Raw genomic sequence first — 19,814 nt, 5'->3', positions numbered from 1 at the left:
CTTCACTGAAACTGGCGGCTTTGAAGTCGGACATCAAAAGTTCCTTATTGCCGTTCTCTCTTTTGTGCTTCTTTAGAAATGAACAGCTACTTGAATAAATTTGTTGCCTGTTGGAACTCCAGTCACAGAATCTTCTTGGTATTAGTATCATGCATATTTGATTTAATGATGACACAACATACGTTTATTCTGAAAAAAAATGGCTGACACTTAACAGAACAGGGGTCACCAAATTAATCAAACATCTTGCAAATGGGTCACTGCTCCTATGCTTAACATGATAATGTTCCAGCACTGCTGATAAGCACTATCTCAAAAGTACCGATGAAAATATCTTAGCGTATACTGACCTCCATATCGCTCTGTGCTTCCTCAGGCAGCATCGTCTCAGGCAAAGTCCTTGTCAGGGCCTTCTCTAGAAGAACCGTTGTCATCTTGATCTGATCTACTGTCATGTAGGTACCAGTATGGGTATAGTTCTTCAGACGAACCTTTGCAATCTCATAGACGGTCGGGTCTTCAAACGATGCCTTTGAGATCTGAGGTGGTGGTTGATGTATAGCTTTTCATTTAATAGCAATACTGATTCTGGTGATTCATGCTTTTTTGTTTTATTCTAAGGTAATTGTCTTGTGCTAAGGAAAAAATATTCACTTCTTATACCTTACATCTTATCTTTCTTTACTTTATGTAGACATGAAGGTCTTTGAAATATGAAAGGTTGATAAATGGATAAATAGCTTTTATGACAAAGATTCTGATTTCTTAAAGTACACATTTTAATGTTCTAAAATCTATACATGAGGCAAATATTTAAATCCAAACAAATTATATAACTGTCTGGTAATAGTTAACACTTATCAACCTCTATTTTAAGGATACAAATTGAAATCCAAAGAGAAGCAACTATCACCTTGTCAGAATGAAACTTTCTTATATTCTTTGGAGATTTATATGACACATACAGAATTAATCACAATTTAATTATTTCAAATCATTAAACAGAGCAAGAAAAACCAGGGAAGAAAATTATAATCAATTGGGTTGTTCATTTTCTATTAATCTAAAAAAAAAATATATACCTCTCCAATCTTTTCAATTTCTTAGAGACATTTCAAGAAATCTTCAAACAATCGAAAGAAAGTTGTAATCAATAAAAATTTAATTCAAGTCAGGAAAATGTGCACACGTCTTGAAGCTGATTAAAAACGAGTGTTGGCCTGCTACTTGCAACACTACGTATAGCACGATATGCTGAGGCTTAGAATTGATAGATTACTAGCAATTGCAATGTTTCTGTTTGCAATCACTTCACCGGCTTGCAACACCCGCCTAGACGACCTACCACTTCAAAGAAACTGTCAAGGTTGTCGGTGCAGTCTGCAAGATGGCGGTCATCGCATTCAATGGTGCCAGTCCATACTTCATAACCTGCTAGTTCTTCATGGTTGTCAGTCACCACTGTGGATGATAGCAAATTGAGGGAAGAAATTAAAGCCAATTTTTGACAGATGCAGAAAATTAATGGTCAATGTGGTGAGGTAGACTTCATCCTAGTTTTTAATGGTGCTCATTTGCATCTGATAGTTCCAGTTCATGCTTCATAACCTACAAGTTCTGCTTGGTAGTCAATCACCACAGCAGACATGCAAACGAAGTACATTCAAAATGTGACCCTTAACAACAATGCAACAGACAAGTTCTAATTGGAGCATTAGTGTACATCCTATATAGATGAGTAGGGATGAAAAGTAAGTTTTTGGTGCATGTTATTTCTGAAAGATAGCACTTCCATTATCTGCCAAAATGTAAAGGTCAATTATTGCGTACAATTTACACTTTTTGGGGGTGTTTAACAAATTATGTGCTTTTCCATCTATACTCTCATAAGACAGAAATTAACAATACAATGTGGAGCGTTGTGGCCCAGTGGATTAGTCTACGGACTCTGAAACAGAGGGTCGTGGGTTCGAATCCCAGCCATGGCGTAATTTACTTCAGCAAGAAATTGATCCACAATGTGCTGCACTCAACCCAGGTGAGGTAAATGGGTACCTGGCAGGAATTCATTCCTTGAAACGCAGCGCGCGTAACAGCTGCACTGCTAAAGCCAGGGTAATTATGCTGCATATACTGTAGAGCGCTTAGATACTTCTGACAAAGGAAGTATTAAGCGCTATATAAGCAAGTATAATTATTATTAATACTTTGTTGATGAACTTAGGTTTGAAACAACTGACCATAAGATGGAAATGACACATATTCATAAAGTAAATTCATATAATCAAACCATTAATCAAGCTGTAGACAAAAAGGGAAATAATTAAATAGTGAAAAATGATAAAGGGAGAGATACAGAGAAAAGAAAGAAAATCAAGTTACCTATGATTTTCAGAGTTGCATTTGATTATATATATCTTTCTGTAACACGCATCTAACCCTAATACCTACCGATTTCATGACATTCTTGCCCCATGACCATCTTAGCCAGCTCTGGATTTAACATATCAATGGCATCATACCAGACAGCCAGATCGGCAAACTCCGCTCTGGTGTAACCCTCGTTGAGATCATTCCTAGCCCCAAGCACCAGATGAGAATATGTGTCATTCTCCCGTGGACTCCATCGATAAGGCGTGGTCCAGATGGGCGTGGTTGTCACCTCCAGTGTGGTTTCCCGCTCAATGAAGGGCGTGGTGGTTTGGTCGGTGGTGTATTGGAAAGTTACATTGCCCGAAGTGGTGCCGTTGGTGATGTTCCCTACAGTGGTCATAGGTTCAGTGGTAACGACCGTTGTTGTCGCTTCGGTGGTCGTTGGGATGGGTGTTGTGGTCGGTGTGTCCGTCGTCGTGGCATTGTACGTGGAATTGTAGGTACTGATCGTCGTTGGGAGATCATATTCATCTGGAAAAAATGAAATTAAGAACGAACTGTGTTTAATGTATATTTGTTGAGAGAAGTAGTAACCAAAATATAAATTTATGCTTCGGAGATCGTCTTTTGAATAATTGAAAGTTTTCTTTTGGGAATATAATCTGGAAACTCAAGGATATAAAATGTAATATTCATGTGGAAACGATGATTTCAAATTATTGAGAATGCTCCTACACAGTACCTCAATAAAACCTCAACATTTCTCTCGCTATTAAGGGATTGTACTAAATAGCAGACCAATTTTGCCTGGTTCCTAAAATGCTCAACAAGTTCATTAATCATATTCTTAATAATAATACATAAAATTTACATTCCTAACAAAATTGAGGAGGTTGATTATTAACTCTTCATGCGTTACGTTCGCATTATTGCACATCCGTAGGCGTGTTTCGTTCGAATTTTTGCACAACCACACATTTCCCATAGACGTCCCCTGTCCCATTGTTTTTGGAACAATTGCATGCCCTGGAGCGTGACTAGCTACAATGTATAGCCTGGCGTTTGTGTATACCGTACATGTGTAGCGATCGATCTCGCGTGCGACATTAGTTTAGCGTTCGACGGATTATCGCAGTTTACAAATTACAGAATCGTTGAGTTTTCCCCAAAAATCAATATATCCTGATCAGAGCCAGGAAGTTCATTGAAAAAGGAGAAGAGAAAATCAATAAAAACCCTTCTCACAAACAATACCATGGCCAGGTTTATTGTTAGGAGTCTGTGACTCACGGCACGAATTTTGTTGGAAGTATTAGGAGAAAGCATTTAGAAAATGTAAATTACTATACATTTTTCCATAATTAATTTATATACAATAAGAAAGCCCAGGAAACACTCTACAAGTTTGCTACACAACATTTTCTTTCAAAATGATCAGATAAAAAAAGTTACGGCACTCTAAATAACAGAGTGTATTATACTGCGTAGAGGGGATCACGTTAAAATAATGCAACACACAGGTGGTTTACAGGTGAACGCATGAAGAGTTAATACATATATAAAATTGCCAAAAATTCATCTTATTGAGAATTTTGTTGCTTTCTCAGTTGAAAGTTTTTACACATCACATATTCAATGTGATCCAGTAATCTTGTTAGATGTCAGCAGACGAACAGTCTGTTGGCTGAGATACATGTAGGCCCTCTGCTTGAATACATATTAAAACGAAATGAAATTCTCCATGGAATTGAGTGTATTAACTTTTTGAGTAAGTTAAACATGCCCTTCTTAACCCCCCCAAAAAAAATACTCAGATCCTGTTTTATCCAATCATATACTATATCTATGATAATGTAAACATAATACTGATCTATGCTTACATTGGTATTCTCCATTCACAAAGAAAGATAGTCCATCTTGCCTACTCCACGTCAAAGCCAGGTTTGTCCACTCGTTAACGAAACCGAGCAAGAAGTGTTTCTTCCAATGACGATGCTCGGTTCGAACTTCAACCGTGGTCGTCTCATTGTTTGTCAAGATGACGAAGCCTGTGGAATTGATGTCCTGCGCGCCAGAACTGCGTATTCGAGAGATAATGAATATAGAGCAATATTGGTAGGGTTATAGTAACTGATTTCCATGTCAATTTTGAACATATTAAATGTACAAATGTACATACGCATTTAGTAATTCTTTAATGAGCCTGAGCATTTCTTATCACAAACCCTATTTATATTATAACTGTGGCCCGAATAATCAAAGTGACACAAGACAGGACTGGAAATATCAGCAAATATATTTTAAAAAAAGGAAGTTTTAACATGTATTCTCAAGTGAGGCAATTATATTTTTTTCAAAGTAGGATAAAAAAAAAACCTATGCCTAAAGCAAAAGTGCACTACAACACACATTCCGATGAGTGATGCAAAAACGATGTAAAAGCAAATGTTTGTAAACCTTGCATAAAAAGACATAATTTCTTAAGTCTTCAGATAATTTTCAAATTTGTTTAAAATCAGAAGCTTTTTTAATTATAAGAGAACTACTTGCAGCTATAGTGCCAAGAGTATCTTTGGACGGTGTGTACAGTCAACAAATCTACACTATCATAATTATAGCTATTCTAGTGAATGTCTACGTCACATCCATGTAATGCAATATGTACCTGAGAATATAGGCCTTTCTTTGTGGATTAAGAACAGGATCATCAAGGTTGTCAATGTTCAGAAGTCTCATCCAAAATGAGATGGTCACCCCTCTGAGACAGCTAGAAGGAGAGCTCAAACAACCCTGTCGGAAATCACCTGTCACAACAAGAAATAGATGGTAAAGTGAGTATAACTGCACGTCTTTAATGTAGAAGCAGTAAGGTTAAAAAAGCCTTGACAGCTGCACCTCATGAAAAAGTTTATTTAAATCAAAAGAAAAACCTCAAAACTAAAGAAAAAATTGAAGGCGGAAAATGTCATCGACATTGAATGTATAATAATAAAGTTATAAAATTTTAAAATATTGTTTTAAAATGGTAACTGTCAGGGAAGCAGTAACCAATCAAGATCAAGTATTACATGGTAGATAACGTAATAGCAAGTTACCATCACTACGAGTTTTTTACGAAGCAGAACCCTCTAGGGAGACCAAATTGGCAATGTTCACTTTCCAATAGGGTTATTTCAAGTTTATATCATTAGATGAATGAGAACTTAATATTAAAAGCTAAACAGAATATTATAAATGCATGATGTACTTACCAACATCTATTAAGCCTCGACTGGTGGACCTGTGGAACAACGAAACACCTCTCTTGTCACCTCCATACTTGGTGAATCTCTTGACAGCCTTGGTATCATAGAGCGTCACTCCACTATCGGGTGAGGTCAAGTTGAAATAGAGATCAGGGGTTACATATCCAGTACAGACTAGAAAAAAAAGAAGAAAAAATGTTATAAGTTTTGGAAAAGCTTATAATTTCTATATTGATAGGACAATGTGTGTTTTTTTGTGTCTCTCGCTTACTTCTGAAAATGTGTTTACACTTGCTACAATAATTAGGATTTTTATTTGTGAAGATAAAACGCTTTCATTGCGGTATCAAATTGCGGTATTTTGTGTCACTCTCTTACACCATAAAACTTCTTATTATGTTGAGTTTCAAAATTAAAATCAAACGGTAGATGTAAGATAGCATTAGTCAGAAAGAAAATGCATTCATTTTGCATATAATACAAACATGGTTTTATATGCAATAGTGCATTTCCAATTTATTGCATAAGCCAACATTTTACAGTAAAAAGAATATAATATCAGTTGCAACTTTCTTGGCATATTATCTGGTTTTTCTGTTTGTGATTTGATGTCTCAAAGCATGCAGCAACACGATAGCCACTTGCAAACATGATTAGATATCACGGTAGTTGGTTTGGGAAAAAGTTAAAAACTGCAGCCAAAATTTCAGGAAAAATTGTTGATGACCTACTTGGATCACCATGGAGCTCGGAAGCGCCGGGCTGTGATTGGTCAGCAGATGGTATGATGATAATGACATCATCGTAATGTGCCTCGAGGTAGCCATTAGATGAAGCACTGTAACTACATCGACCAAGAAGAAGTTCCGTCTGGCTCAACGAAGATCGTTCATCTTCTATACCAGACTCCTGAGAAGGGGATGAAAATGATTTTGTTTATGAAAGGATTACAAAATGAGCACTATAAAATGATGATCTTTGAAGGATGGGCAGTGTGGCTTGAGGTTTTGATTTAGTAGGAAAAAGAAGAGGACAGAGAGGAAAGAATAGAGTATTCTTTTTCCACGGTCGCCCCATCATGCCCATCCTATAAAGTGTGCATCTCTTTAGATAGACAGAATTATACTGAACATCTTTACAAATATTTTAGAAATTTGCCAGTCTCTAATTTCAACCCAGTTGTTTTCAGCAATGGTGTTAGAAATATATATTATGGAATTCATTATAAAACTAGGGTGATTTAATGAGAAACCAATCAAGATGATTGCCATGATAAGATTATAAGCAGTGTAGTATAAAGATTGTATGTACTGCAGAACAGGTGCTTTTATTGAAAGTCATAGGTAGTGACAAAGTTTGCCTTGTTTAAAATCCAGTGATATTCAGGTTTCAAAAGATTTACTTTTTACAATATTTCATTTTTCAAATTACAGCATCTATTTTAATACCACTCTATCCGATTAATCATGTTTGGTAGCTAGTGAGTAGGAAAAGCATATTGGTACCACATTTATTTTGGAAACATTAATTGAATAATTACCTTTTCGCCTTCATTGCGTCCATTGATGAACAACTTAAGACCGGACTCTGGATGCCACCGGAATGCAAGGTATAGCCATACGCCAAAGAGATCTTTGTCTAAGAACTTCTCCACCAGCCAGGAGAGTCGGCCATCACTGACCATGACCTTGAGATAGTCCGGTGTTTGGATGAAGGCCACACCACGTTCTCCTAAATAAAAAAATATAAATTAAAAAAAACGCATTCAATGTGATTTGATCTAAGATCCTGCACAGATCTTCTTTGAAAATATCCTTCCATGTATTCTTCCCAGACACCAATTATTTCAAGCACAATGAAAAGAGCAATGTGACTTCTTCAAACTGACTTGGTGTGAATTCAACCCTGTATTTTTGCATTGACATGATTTATTTTAACTTTGATAAAGGCAAATGGTTTTGACCACCCAGCTGAAACATGTACATCACCTCTCCTATGAGGAAGAATAAAATTTTACTTAACTTCATTGCTTGGTGAAAACATGGACCTAAGGTGGAAACCAGGGGCGGTATTCTGAACATTGTCTTTTCTCCATCTTTTATCTTATCTCAGAGATATGACAAAATCGGTATTCTGGTGGATGTCATAACTTTTGTCACAAAAATTGTCATAAATTTTGTCTCTTCTCTTTAGCGCGCAGCAAAAATACGCGGCTTTAAATGCGCGTAATCCTTTTATACAAGCAAAAGATATGACAAAAGTTATGACAGGGGGGTAGCAGTCATAAATTTTGTCATATCTTTTAGTACCAAATATCCCGATACCCTGCCGACTGAATGTCAAGCAAACAATTAAATTATTTTGATTAGATTGTGGTATTAGTTTCACTCATCTTCCATGACAATTTTCAACATTATTTTTTCATGCTAAAATTCTTCACAGCTCCCTGTCTCTCTTTGTAATTAAGCGCATCAATATACGCGTAGTTGCGCGATGCCAGCAACTGTTTTGGGGATACGCCCTACTTGCCACGGGGCTTTCCTATTGGCTAGAAGGGCTCCAACTGGGAACTAACGATGATTTTGATTGGTTCGCTTCCGAAAAGATGGGTGGGAACTTTGAGAGATATGACAGGGAAAAGACAATGTTCAGAATACCGATTTGTGACAATCATAGCGGTGTCACATCTTGGAGAGAAATGACAAAATTTAAGACAAAAGTTATGACAGAGTTACAGAATACCACCCCAGGGGTATAATCAAACTACTATTGCTATGTTGCGTATATAGTGCTTTATAGTGTTTATATCAATAAAATCAATTTCTAAGCACTTTACATGAAAAAGAACAAACAAATAAGAACTGTTCATTCAAAGTTCATTTCAGGGTGGAGTAATGACATTTGAGTGCTTTCATTCATTTGAAAACTAAACAATACTCCACTGTCTTCCTTTTATTTTCTCAGCTGGTTTCATTTTTACATCATTTGCTATATCATTGGGGAGAGGGAACAAAGGTCTCCCTGGCCTGGTCCTATCACGCCTTGACTATTGCAACAGTCTTCTTTACGGCACTACAACTAAAAACATCCATCGTCTTCAGCTACTCCAGAACCATTCAGCACGTCTCATCTTTTGTCAGCCCAAGAACACCCACACTTCACCTCTACTTAGCACTCTGCACTGGCTCCCTGTACAACATAGCCTCCAGTTTAAGACCGCTACTCTAGTTTATAAAGCCATCAATGGTCTCTCACCCTCATACCTGTGTAATCTCATTCATGTAAAGCAATCTAACTATAATCTAAGATCTAATGCCAGTAGAGTTATCCAGATTCCAAGAAGTCGAACCAATGCTGGCAAGCAGGCGTTCCTAGCTACTGCTCCAGGAACATGGAACGATCTCCCCAACTTTGTAAAGAATTCTGTTTCACTGTATTCAAGAACAAGTGGAATGCCTCTGGCCGTCTCACCTGCATCACGCAGTTCAATATAGCAGCAGTGCTGACTTTGAATACTACTCTAACTTGCACAAGATGTTCAGTGATACATGGTTACTCTTATGTCCACTTTTTATGAACTAGACCAATAAACTTACAGAGATATGATGGTTATTCAACAGATACACCCAATTCGGCCAAAGTTCATTGACCTTTGACCTTGGTCATGTGACCTGAAACGCGCACAGGATGTTCAGTGATACTTGATTACTCTAATGTCCAAGTTTAACGAACTAGACCAATAAACTTTCAAAGTTATGATGGTAATTCAACAGATACCCCGATTCGGCCAAAGTTCATTGACCCTAAATGACCTTTGACCTTGATCATGTGACCTGAAACTCAAACAGGATGTTCAGTGATACTTGATTACTCTTATGTACAAGTTTCATGAATCAGATCCATAAACTTTCAAAGTTATGATGGTAATTCAACAGATACACCCGATTCGGCCAAAGTTAATTGACCTTTGACCTTGGTCATGTGACCTGAAACGCGCACAGGATGTTCAGTGATACTTGATTACTCTAATGTCCAAGTTTAACGAACTAGACCAATAAACTTTCAAAGTTATGATGGTAATTCAACAGATACCCCCCGATTATGCCAAAGTTCATTGACCCTAAATGACCTTTGACCTTAATCATGAGACCTGAAACTTGCACAAAATGTTCAGTCATGCTTGATTACTATTATGTCTAAGTTTCATGAATCAGATCCATAAACTTTCAAAGTTATGATGGGAATTCAACAGATATCCCCAATTCGGCCAAAGTTCATTGACCCTAAATGACCTTTGACCTTGGTCATGTGACGTGAAACTCAGGCAGGATGTTCAGTGATACTTGATTAAACTTATGTCCAAGTTTCATGAACTAGGTCCATATATTTTCTAGTTATGATGACATTTCAAAAACTTAACCTCAGGTTAAGATTTCGATGTTGAATCCTCCAACATGGTCTAAGTTCATTGACCCTAAATGACCTTTGACCTTGGTCATGTGACATGAAACTCTAATAGGACGTTCAGTAATACTTGATTAACCTTATGGCCAAGTTTTATTAACTAGGTCCATATACTTTCTAAGTTATGACGTCATTTCAAAAACTTAACCTCAGGTTAAGATTTGATGTTGACGCCGCCGTCGCCGTCGGAAAAGCGGCGCCTATAGTCTCACTTTGCTTCGCAGGTGAGACAAAAATCTAAAACCACATCTTTTCCGCTAACTCCCACTTGCCAGCACTGGTCTTTTATTGTTTAAATTTTCATTTGCATTTATATGCGTTTCTATGTTTTATTTCTCCTCTCAATATAATGCGCTTTGTATCTTGTATTAGAAAAAGCGCTATAAAAATGTATTATTATTATTATTTGTGATGCTGCTCTTATTTTCTCTGATAGTCATTATAATGATACATATTCAAGAAACACAGAAAATAAACACAGAATTGATCTAATCATCATTTGTCTTTTACCATGAAAAATTAAGTTTCCCAAAATATTGCTACATTTCATGTTGCTGAGATGAACCGACAAATATGATAAAGGAACAAACCTGCAATGTCTGCACCGGAAGTGAGGAGGCACTTCTCGTTGCTGGGGATATCCCTCAACTTCACCCACATGCCCATGGCCATGCCGTTGACACACCTAGATGGGTTTGTCACACAATGCGACCTGCCGAAGTCGCGCAGTCTCACATAGTCGTTCTTGCCGTCCAGGTAAACGCTGCGTCCGAAGTGATGGCGGTCATCCGTCAGACGAGCTCCGCCTTCAAAGCCAAGCACCGGGAAGGGGAAATCCGCAGGTGGATCAAAGGGCCAGTAAAAGTCAGACAAGTCCATGTAGTATTTCTCTGTACCTAGAATAGGGAAATTAATTGAAGAAATTAGCAGATGATTGATGTGTTCTCGCCTCACTATTTCTTGCTTATTCCCTTTCTTTAAGCTTGAAAGCAAATTTACAATCCTTGTAAGCCCTTCTCATTTGAATTAATCTTCGTTTCTTAAACATACAATTCTCACATCAGATTTTATTGGATTGATGAAAATATTGTCTTTCGTTCGAATCTCGATCAAATGATGGCCATTTTATAATAACATGGTTATCTGATAATTGATAAATGAATGCAAAGAAATAATCACACAATAAAATGTATGCTTGTTTTTCATTAATTTGTATTTAACCGAAAGTAATAAATCTACAAGGTAATTAAGTTATCATTAATCAAACAATTTGTACTGTAATGTTCATCATATCTTTTATCATGCATTCTATCATATTTTATTCTGATGATTTACAATTCAGAGTATATGACAATTGTAAATATTAGCCCTCTTTTTGTTTTATATGGGACACATCAAAAGAAAGTTGAACTGATGTATGCTTACTAGTCACTCCTAATAGTCTTTGCACATGCTGCGGATGTATGTATTTTTCCCAGATCACAAGATTATGAAGTTTGAAGGTGGCATATTCCGAATTCTCCTTCATTCCTCGTCCAATGGTAAAGAGTGTCTGGTTGCCTGGGCAACAGGAGGACACATTGACAATGGTATCGGTTGGTGCGATTTCCTTTCCGTTGATGTAGATAATGAACTTCTCGCTTCGATGCCACGTGAAGGCAATGTTTGTCCATGCATCAGATGATATCGTCTTTAAGATACAGATAAATAGTTTTATATTGTAAGCTTGAATAAAAATTTGACTCTCAGACTGAGTTATCTTGTTGAAATAAGTAGCTCAAATCAACTTCTATTCAAGTCATTATAAAAAAATGCTACTTTTAATACAATCACTTCTGACTGGAATTTATACAGGCATAAATGTTGCACCCAACTGACCCTAAAACTCGCCATTGCAGATCGCTTCCTTTTTAGAGTACATGTATGAGAGCATCATAAATTTTGGTTATGGATTCCAATGGTAAAATTACTAACTTTGTTTTCCTACAGTAATTTAATGTACTTGCTAATTTCCTCTCATAAAACGAGAGAAAACGAGAGGCAAAATTATTGAAAAACCAAATGACAAAGTGAAATAAAATACATTTAATTTCTAATTCAAATTTACTATTGGAATGGAAAGTTGGGCACACCGTACCCGAAGTCTGGAAGTCAAGCACACAGGTCATAGATTGTCTTCAGCTGATCAGTTGATGGATATTGATACATACAAAATTGAAATCAAAGACCTCAAATCAAAAGTCTGCAATCTCTTTAAGAAACTACAGCATACAAATTCAGCTATTGAAGACCAGGAGCAATAAAGCTGATGCAATAGCATATGGTTCTATGGTATCTAGGACACAGGATAGCGAAGACACCACTTCGGAAAGACCAAGAGGGATCATTGTAAAAATTTTGCCACCTACAAGGCCAGATGAGCAGTCTTCAGCAAGAAGCTGAAGCTCAATCGAAAACCTCTGCATTAACAAGTCTCTTCATGTACTTCTCTGAGACAGTATCTGATGAGTACAGCTTAAGAGAACCTCATCAATACCTTGTCACTCCTCAAGTAAATTGTTTTATGATGTAGGAGTATCTCAATACTGTCTGAGTATAGCAGTTCATGCCAGGTTCATATCCCTGTCTGGTGTGTCATCGTGAATTAAAGTGAAGAGCAACCAGAACGAATTACTAAGCATGATCTTTAGAGCCACCTGAAAAGTACCCCCTCTGTAGACCAAAAGATTTAGTCTCTGCACATTGGTTGTTCTGCTGAAATACATTGGCTCCACTCACCAATACAGAGACTGAAGTCAAAGTGGCCTGTATTGCAAAAACAGTGGTTTACCAAACTAACTTTTTTTTAATTTTGTAAACTAAATGCTTTTAAGTGAAATATACAATCCCATAATTTCCATTGTTAGGAGAAATACAAATACCTTAATAAGTAATTGCGTACCTTGGACCGGAGTTGCTGAAAAAAAACCATCTGGATGATTGAGAAATTTCATATAAGACAATTTCACCTAGGTTAACAGTCTTTCTTACAAGTTGCCATATTCAATTATGTCATTATCCTTGTAAACATTTTATGTCCTGATATATCGCAATTATAATTAGTATTGTTTGTCTTCATATAGTGCCATATTTGTAATGCCTTTGCATGGGTTCTGAAATTGCATGTTGCTCACATGATTGCATTGTAGGGTTGAAGAAAATTCACCAGAGCTTTGGAAATTTACAGGAGAGCATAGGAGACTGAAGTGCAAGAGTTTATCATTTTTGAAGTGTACAAACGGTCATGTTACAACTGGTGGCAGCGGTGGGATTCAAACCAACGCCATCGAAATGACTGGTGCTTCTATGATCATTAAATTCCCTTAACTTTAGATTTATGCAATTTTTGTTTATTAAATAATTTTGTATCAGATTGATCTATGGAATAATCTTTCCAAATGTATTAATAAGTTCTATTCAATTGGTTATATATAAAAACGATAGATATTTACTATAATAGCCAAATTCTAAATTCAAATAACTATCACTTTTTAGATAAATTATGTATCCAAACTGATCTATTTCTTTATATACCGTAAAAGGCATATGATACACAAAATTCGTTTAAAAAAATAATACTAATTTCTCATCAAGATATGATTTCTGTGATCATTAAATTCCCTTATTGGCTTTACATGCACAGAGATATAGCAGACCACTGTGAGACTTGCATGGCATGTGAGTCGTTCAGAAACCCAACTCCCTCTCATCAAGCGCCACTACGAAGTGTTAGGGCAAGCTACCCATTCCTGATGGTTTATGCTGATATTGCGATGTTTCCCCGCACTTCCTCTGGTTATTCCTACATCCTTGTAGTTGTGGATCACTTCTCTAAATTCATCAATCTCTTTATTTGCGTCTCAGTTTCACTTATTCCCCTTCAGTTTGCTGATTTAGAACTTCACTTATTTTCAACTCCAAAATTATAATTTTCTTCAACCCTACAACTGATAGCAGAGTGCACTACCAGACTTCATCGAGTTAAGTTCTATTTTGTTCCCGTGTCTTTAGAGTTAAGTTCCCTCTTCTCTCTGTTTGCTTCTGTTTGATGTGTGATCGAGTTTATTTTAATCCCATCTTCAGTTGAACATTTTATTTCCCCCATATACTGTATCATTTTCAACCCCACAGCATCAACAGGGTTGGCGGTAGGGACACTTTTTGTTAATTTAATTCATCGATTTCTTTCAGTGACGATGGCTGACTACTGATGTTGCAATTGTGACTGTCATTTGAATGATAATATTAAAAGAAAACTTTAAATGCCAAAATGAAGCACAGAGAATTTACAGCTGCAGATGCAATCAAATCATTAGGCATTGAAATGAGCCCAGATCAAGGATTAAAAAAATACATTGGCGTTAGGTGCTCACGGATAATCTTAAAATTAGCAGAATGTAATTCCAATGTAATAAAAAACAAATCAGCAAAATAAATGCATACTTAGGGAGGAAGGTGAATAGAGTTCATGCATCGCCTTATCTAAGTAAGAAGAGAAAAATGACTATGACGACAAGTCCAAAGACACCTCTGCAAAAAGATGTTACTACACAAACGGGACCACAGAAAAGGCGATAAGTCTCTGTTTAAACCACACCTTTCGAGACTTGATTATCCATAGGCCGTAAGGAACTGGCAATGGGACCGATTACCACAATGCTACTAAAAGGGAGGAGACCACTTTTGCTGATAACATGAATAATCTTCATATTAGAACAGTCCGTTTAAATTCATCACTCCAAAAGTAAAAGACAAACCCATGATCTCCATGCTAAGGAGTCTTTCTTATAGAGGGGTCAAAATCTGGAATAGCTGGCCAACCCTTGAATGTTTTCCAACTATTGTACAGGCTACTGAAATCTATAGTGTGTGCATGTCTTTGTGTTGGGTATTTGTGTGTATAGTTCCCCCCTTTTTACTTTTTTATTAACATTGTATATTTGTCCACAAATTATGCATTTCCTTCTTTAGTTTGTTTATTAACCCAATTATGTATAATTTTTCTTATTTCTTGTACTTTTATACTTTAGAAAAATTAAGTTGTTCTTTGGTTGTGATTATGCTTTTTTTAATGACTTCATATTGTCTATGTCCATTAAAAATAATTGAGAGGTCTGCATATTTCTCCTTTCTCTGTGTTTAGATAATAATCTTTGCTAAAGATTTGAGGCATAATAATTCACATACAACCTGAATGAATGATCTATTTGATACAATTTGTTGACCCCATTTTAGTATTCCAAACAAAACTCATCTTATTAATCTCTTGTCACTCAAACATCAAGGAAGAATTAATGAAACTCACATCTGTGTTTATTCGTTTCCATGACATTGTCTCACCGTCGTCGATCACAAAGTTCAAGCCCTTTCCCTCTAAGAATATGTTGAATCCTTTATGGGAACCTTGTCCCCCGGAACTGTGAAAAAAAGAGAAAATAGTAACAATTTGAAGATAACACATTTATTGTGGCTGCTTAAACAACATATGTATGCTTTGGGTAGCATCAATAACCTATCTAAGGCATTTGAGGAGTTTCCCAAGAACCTTTCTAAAGTTAAATCATATTAACAATGAGAGAATATATCAAAATATATTGAAAAGGTAATCATGCTCTTTGAAAGCAAATCATTATCAAGTAATAGTTCTTGGAATGGATTTTCTTGCTCGTGTAAATAATTATTCATTAAATGAATATCCATTCACATGAAATAGATGTACATGTATATGGCTTTCATTAGTAAGATTCAATATTCATTTAAAACATGAACGAAATATGACATTTCAAATATCCTCTTACTGACAAATAAAAATGTTAGAACCAGAATTACTTATTTCATTTTCCACACACATCTTTTCCTTTTTTCAAAAAGTGATTATACTTCTTAATACCTCAGTCACATTTGCTCTACGGCAGCCGTACAGCGAGTGGAAAACAGCCGTTTTGATTTTTTTTTGTATTAGCTACATATAGGTGGTTTGAATAAAACTTAAGGAATTGGCTGTTTTCGACTCGCCCTACAGCTGCTGTAGAGCAAATGTGACGAAGGTATAAGCAGTATAAAACCCAATTTTTTAATGCAAAAGAAAAAAAGGAAAACATGTACACAGCCATGCCAGCATAAACTTTTACGCATGATACTAATGTTGTTTTTTATTGTTGTCAATGTACCCACCTCATAAGATACTGCTTCTCTGCTGGCGGGGATGGGGTTGTGGGCGGCGGCAACGTGGTCGTGTCATTCTCCGATGGTGGGTTGACCACCACGTTGGGTGCATCACTTTGCGATGGTTCGGCTTCAAAATGGAGCTTGGCCCAGAATGACACGCTGAGACCTTTACCGGTAGGTTTGCTGACGAATGTGTCCCTAAAATCGCCTTGGGAAAGAACCATGATGAGAGATACGAGTGAGACATGACACAGGAGATAATTATCAGACATGCATTTTATAAAAGATGAAGTTGGATGAAATGCTTTTTTTTTTCTTTTGTTAATTGTGTTTATTGGTTTCTGTTCATCCATAAAATTTCCCACGTACACAAAGAAGAGTGTTGTGAAGAAAGGTTTGAGTCAAGGAATCATGGAAACATATGCCCCCTTTTATTCTATATTGCATTGGTAACAACTTACATGGAATTATCTTAAAGGACAAATCCACCCAAATAAAAAGTTGAAATATTGTATAATTCAAACAATAAAAAACAAAAGAAATAGTGAGTGAGGGGCATCATCGACTCTCTCATTTGCATATCACTGAGATTTGCATAGAACTGTTTTGTGAAAAAAATAAGCAAATTTCAAAAATGTCAGAACTTTCTTATTTTACATCTGATTTTGATGAAATTTTCAGTGTTACGCTTGTTTCATTTTTCTCCATCATTTCCAATCAACAATATTCGTCCCTGTAGAATTCAAATGACCATCATTAAACCATCACATCAGTACCTTTTAAAACTGGAAAAAACATGATTGAAAGATCAAATACATGAAAATGAAAAAAATCAGAAATAAAAAAAACCAAATCAAGAATTATCAAGTGCCACTTACCCAGTGTGATGCAGTCTGGGTATCCAGGCAGGTTGACGGTCCAATCGTCTTCAAGGGTTATATTTGAGGTTGGACCTACGTAACCTTGACGTGGGTAAGCGGTGCCGTTAAAGACAAAGCCTTGTGGGAGATTATGAGTACTAAGAACATGAGGGTTTCCACTGATGAGATCTAGGGGAGTCCATTTGTATGATGCATCCATATATTGGAGATTGTCTGAATGAAATAAAGACAAAATTTTAAATAATAATGTTGTGCTGTCGTTGGATCGTTATTGCACTTTTGCTTTCAAAAAGACTTTAATGAGACCAATCAATGCAAGATGTAGACTTCACATAAATTCATTACAGATGATAACTTGATGATGATGATGATTAATACATGAGTAAGTCTGATGGTGACTATACTCTGAAGATGTTCAATAAACTCTGCAGTATAAAATATAAACTCTTCTGTAGCTCTGAACTCGATCTCTAATACATCTGCATGCTGGAGCCAATCTAAAACAGTAATCTGCTTTCTAAACTCCAATCTCTATTCTGTAATCTCTATTCTGTAAAAAATTATTCTGTTTTGGGTTCAGAAGTGAACCCCTTTTATATTGGTCTGGTCAAGACTCTTTACAACCAAACAGGTGTTTGTCAACCTTGGACACTTGATCTGTACGTCATAACTTCTGAATTGGGGGAGTTGACCTTTTAGTGAGAACATGAAATGTAGTGAATAAGAAACCCATAAAATGTTATGTGTGCGTCAGAATTTTAGCTAGAAGAATGAGTAATCCTTTTAAAGAGAGTTGGAATTGGTAAACATTTGATTTCCTGTTTTACTTCCTATAGAAGTATTGATAAATGTATTGGTATATTATTAAATACGTGAGATAGGTCTTATCATCACATAACAATAATCATGAATTTGGGATATACTGTATAAATTTATCATACAAATAATCATCCTATGGTAATCCATGACGGACCAAAGATGCATAGATTAAACGCATATCTTAATGGTTTTAAGCCAGACTGGGGAAACCAATATAAATACCCCAGTTTTTTGTTTCCTATTATACCATTTTCATTAGTTTTCATTAACACTTTCATTGCTGGTAGTTCAGATGACATTATTCAACAGTCGTCAAAATTAGCTAATTGTTTCGTCTACAAGTAAAGGTGTAACTTATGACAACTAGATTTGAATTGAATGCAGAGAAAGAACATTTACCCATTTTGGCAAAGGTATCGCGGTATTCATAAGGCTCCATCTTTCTTTCGGCGATGACCAACTCATCAAAGGAGATATTGCTTGCGTGGCCCAGGAAGTCGTTCCTCCTGCCCAGGATCAGTAAGGTCTCAAAATCACTGTTGCGGAACTTCTGGTAGCCGATGGGATCGTGGGACACCACCCGTCCATTCATGTAGAAGAATAGACCCTGCTCTTTTGTCCAGGTCAAACCAAGGTTGGTCCATTCTCCCATGAAGTCAAACATTGGTGCATCGGTCACTGTCATGTTGTCTGCGGTGGTTAGAGGAGTAATGGAATGAAAAGAAGATCAGGTGTTATGTAGGGCAGGGCAGACTGAGTAATTTTGGAAATATTAAGTTTCTATTTTTCTTGTACGTATCAATATTGTAATCATCACCAATACCAGCCACATCATCACCATCACAATCACCCTACTATGGTCATTATGAGCAGCATCATCATCATCATCATCATCATCATCATGACCATAATAATACCATAATTTCTATCTTCATTACAAGCATCATCATTATCGATACCAACAGTATCACAATCATACTACTACCACCATCATGATTGCACTAGCACCATCACCACTACCACCAGTATCATCATCATCACCATCATCACCATCATCATCATCATCACCAACATCATCATCATCATCATCACATCATCATCATCAACATAATCATCCGCTTAATCATTATCATCATCATACGATGGAAAAGTACTTTTCATACTTCGTTTTTACCAAGCTATAGTCTTGATCAAGAGATGCGGCTTTAGAAAATGAAAATATCCCTTATCATGGACCAAGTCCTTACCACTTACCAATAACACATTCTGAATGATACATTATTTCATTTAAACAACTATTTCATAAAAATAAAAAGAAATGATTCTCACCTTCGTACTGGATAAAGGGGATGTGAACAATCTCTGTCACCCATCTGGTGAAGCCGTCAGTGACAGCCGCTCCAAGGCGATCCACGTCTCGCTGGTAGATTGAAAATCCACGGGTAACCTGCTCTCCCGAACTAATCAAGAAATGAGTTTCGTTGTCGAATACTTGTGAGAGTCTAACCCATGTCGATACCGAGATCCCATTGGAGCATTTGTGTGTGTTACTCAGGCACTGTCCAGCAAAGTCCCCTGAAATGCAGAATCAGCCAGGAATACTTGAATTTAGTTATTTTAGTCTACAACTGTCAAGAAGAAACAATTCATAAATGTATAATCAAAGCTTACCATATTCTTAATAACATTGTCCAATGAAAATAAATAGGAAAACATGGCATAAGCCAGAATGCGTCTCGCCCATCAGCGACTAAGATATTTCAGTTTCCTCAAGTACATCCATAACCAAGTTGATTTCACAAGTATGTCTTGCTGCCAAACTTAA

At 36.5% G+C, this 19,814-nt stretch overlaps 1 protein-coding gene across 1 annotated transcript in view; it reads right to left on the bottom strand.

Annotated features, from left to right (window-relative positions):
- Positions 1-19,814, bottom strand: part of LOC121407426 — a 59,812-nt gene that overhangs the window by 17,904 nt on the left and 22,094 nt on the right. The window contains exons 21-35 of the mRNA XM_041598493.1: positions 19,319-19,564; positions 18,389-18,679; positions 17,168-17,383; positions 16,296-16,497; positions 15,427-15,538; positions 11,508-11,772; positions 10,673-10,978; positions 7,159-7,349; positions 6,350-6,527; positions 5,625-5,792; positions 5,039-5,177; positions 4,254-4,450; positions 2,452-2,904; positions 1,346-1,461; positions 351-539 (exon numbers count right to left, since the gene is read on the bottom strand). Of these exons, the coding sequence (XP_041454427.1) occupies positions 351-539; positions 1,346-1,461; positions 2,452-2,904; positions 4,254-4,450; positions 5,039-5,177; positions 5,625-5,792; positions 6,350-6,527; positions 7,159-7,349; positions 10,673-10,978; positions 11,508-11,772; positions 15,427-15,538; positions 16,296-16,497; positions 17,168-17,383; positions 18,389-18,679; positions 19,319-19,564 (3,269 nt within the window). The remainder of the gene's footprint in view (positions 1-350; positions 540-1,345; positions 1,462-2,451; positions 2,905-4,253; positions 4,451-5,038; positions 5,178-5,624; positions 5,793-6,349; positions 6,528-7,158; positions 7,350-10,672; positions 10,979-11,507; positions 11,773-15,426; positions 15,539-16,295; positions 16,498-17,167; positions 17,384-18,388; positions 18,680-19,318; positions 19,565-19,814) is intronic.

Source organism: Lytechinus variegatus, chromosome 2 (genome assembly GCF_018143015.1).
Source record: "Lytechinus variegatus isolate NC3 chromosome 2, Lvar_3.0, whole genome shotgun sequence".
In the NCBI taxonomy this organism is placed as follows: Eukaryota; Metazoa; Echinodermata; class Echinoidea; order Temnopleuroida; family Toxopneustidae; genus Lytechinus; species Lytechinus variegatus.
This window is presented reverse-complemented; position numbering and strand designations above follow the sequence as displayed.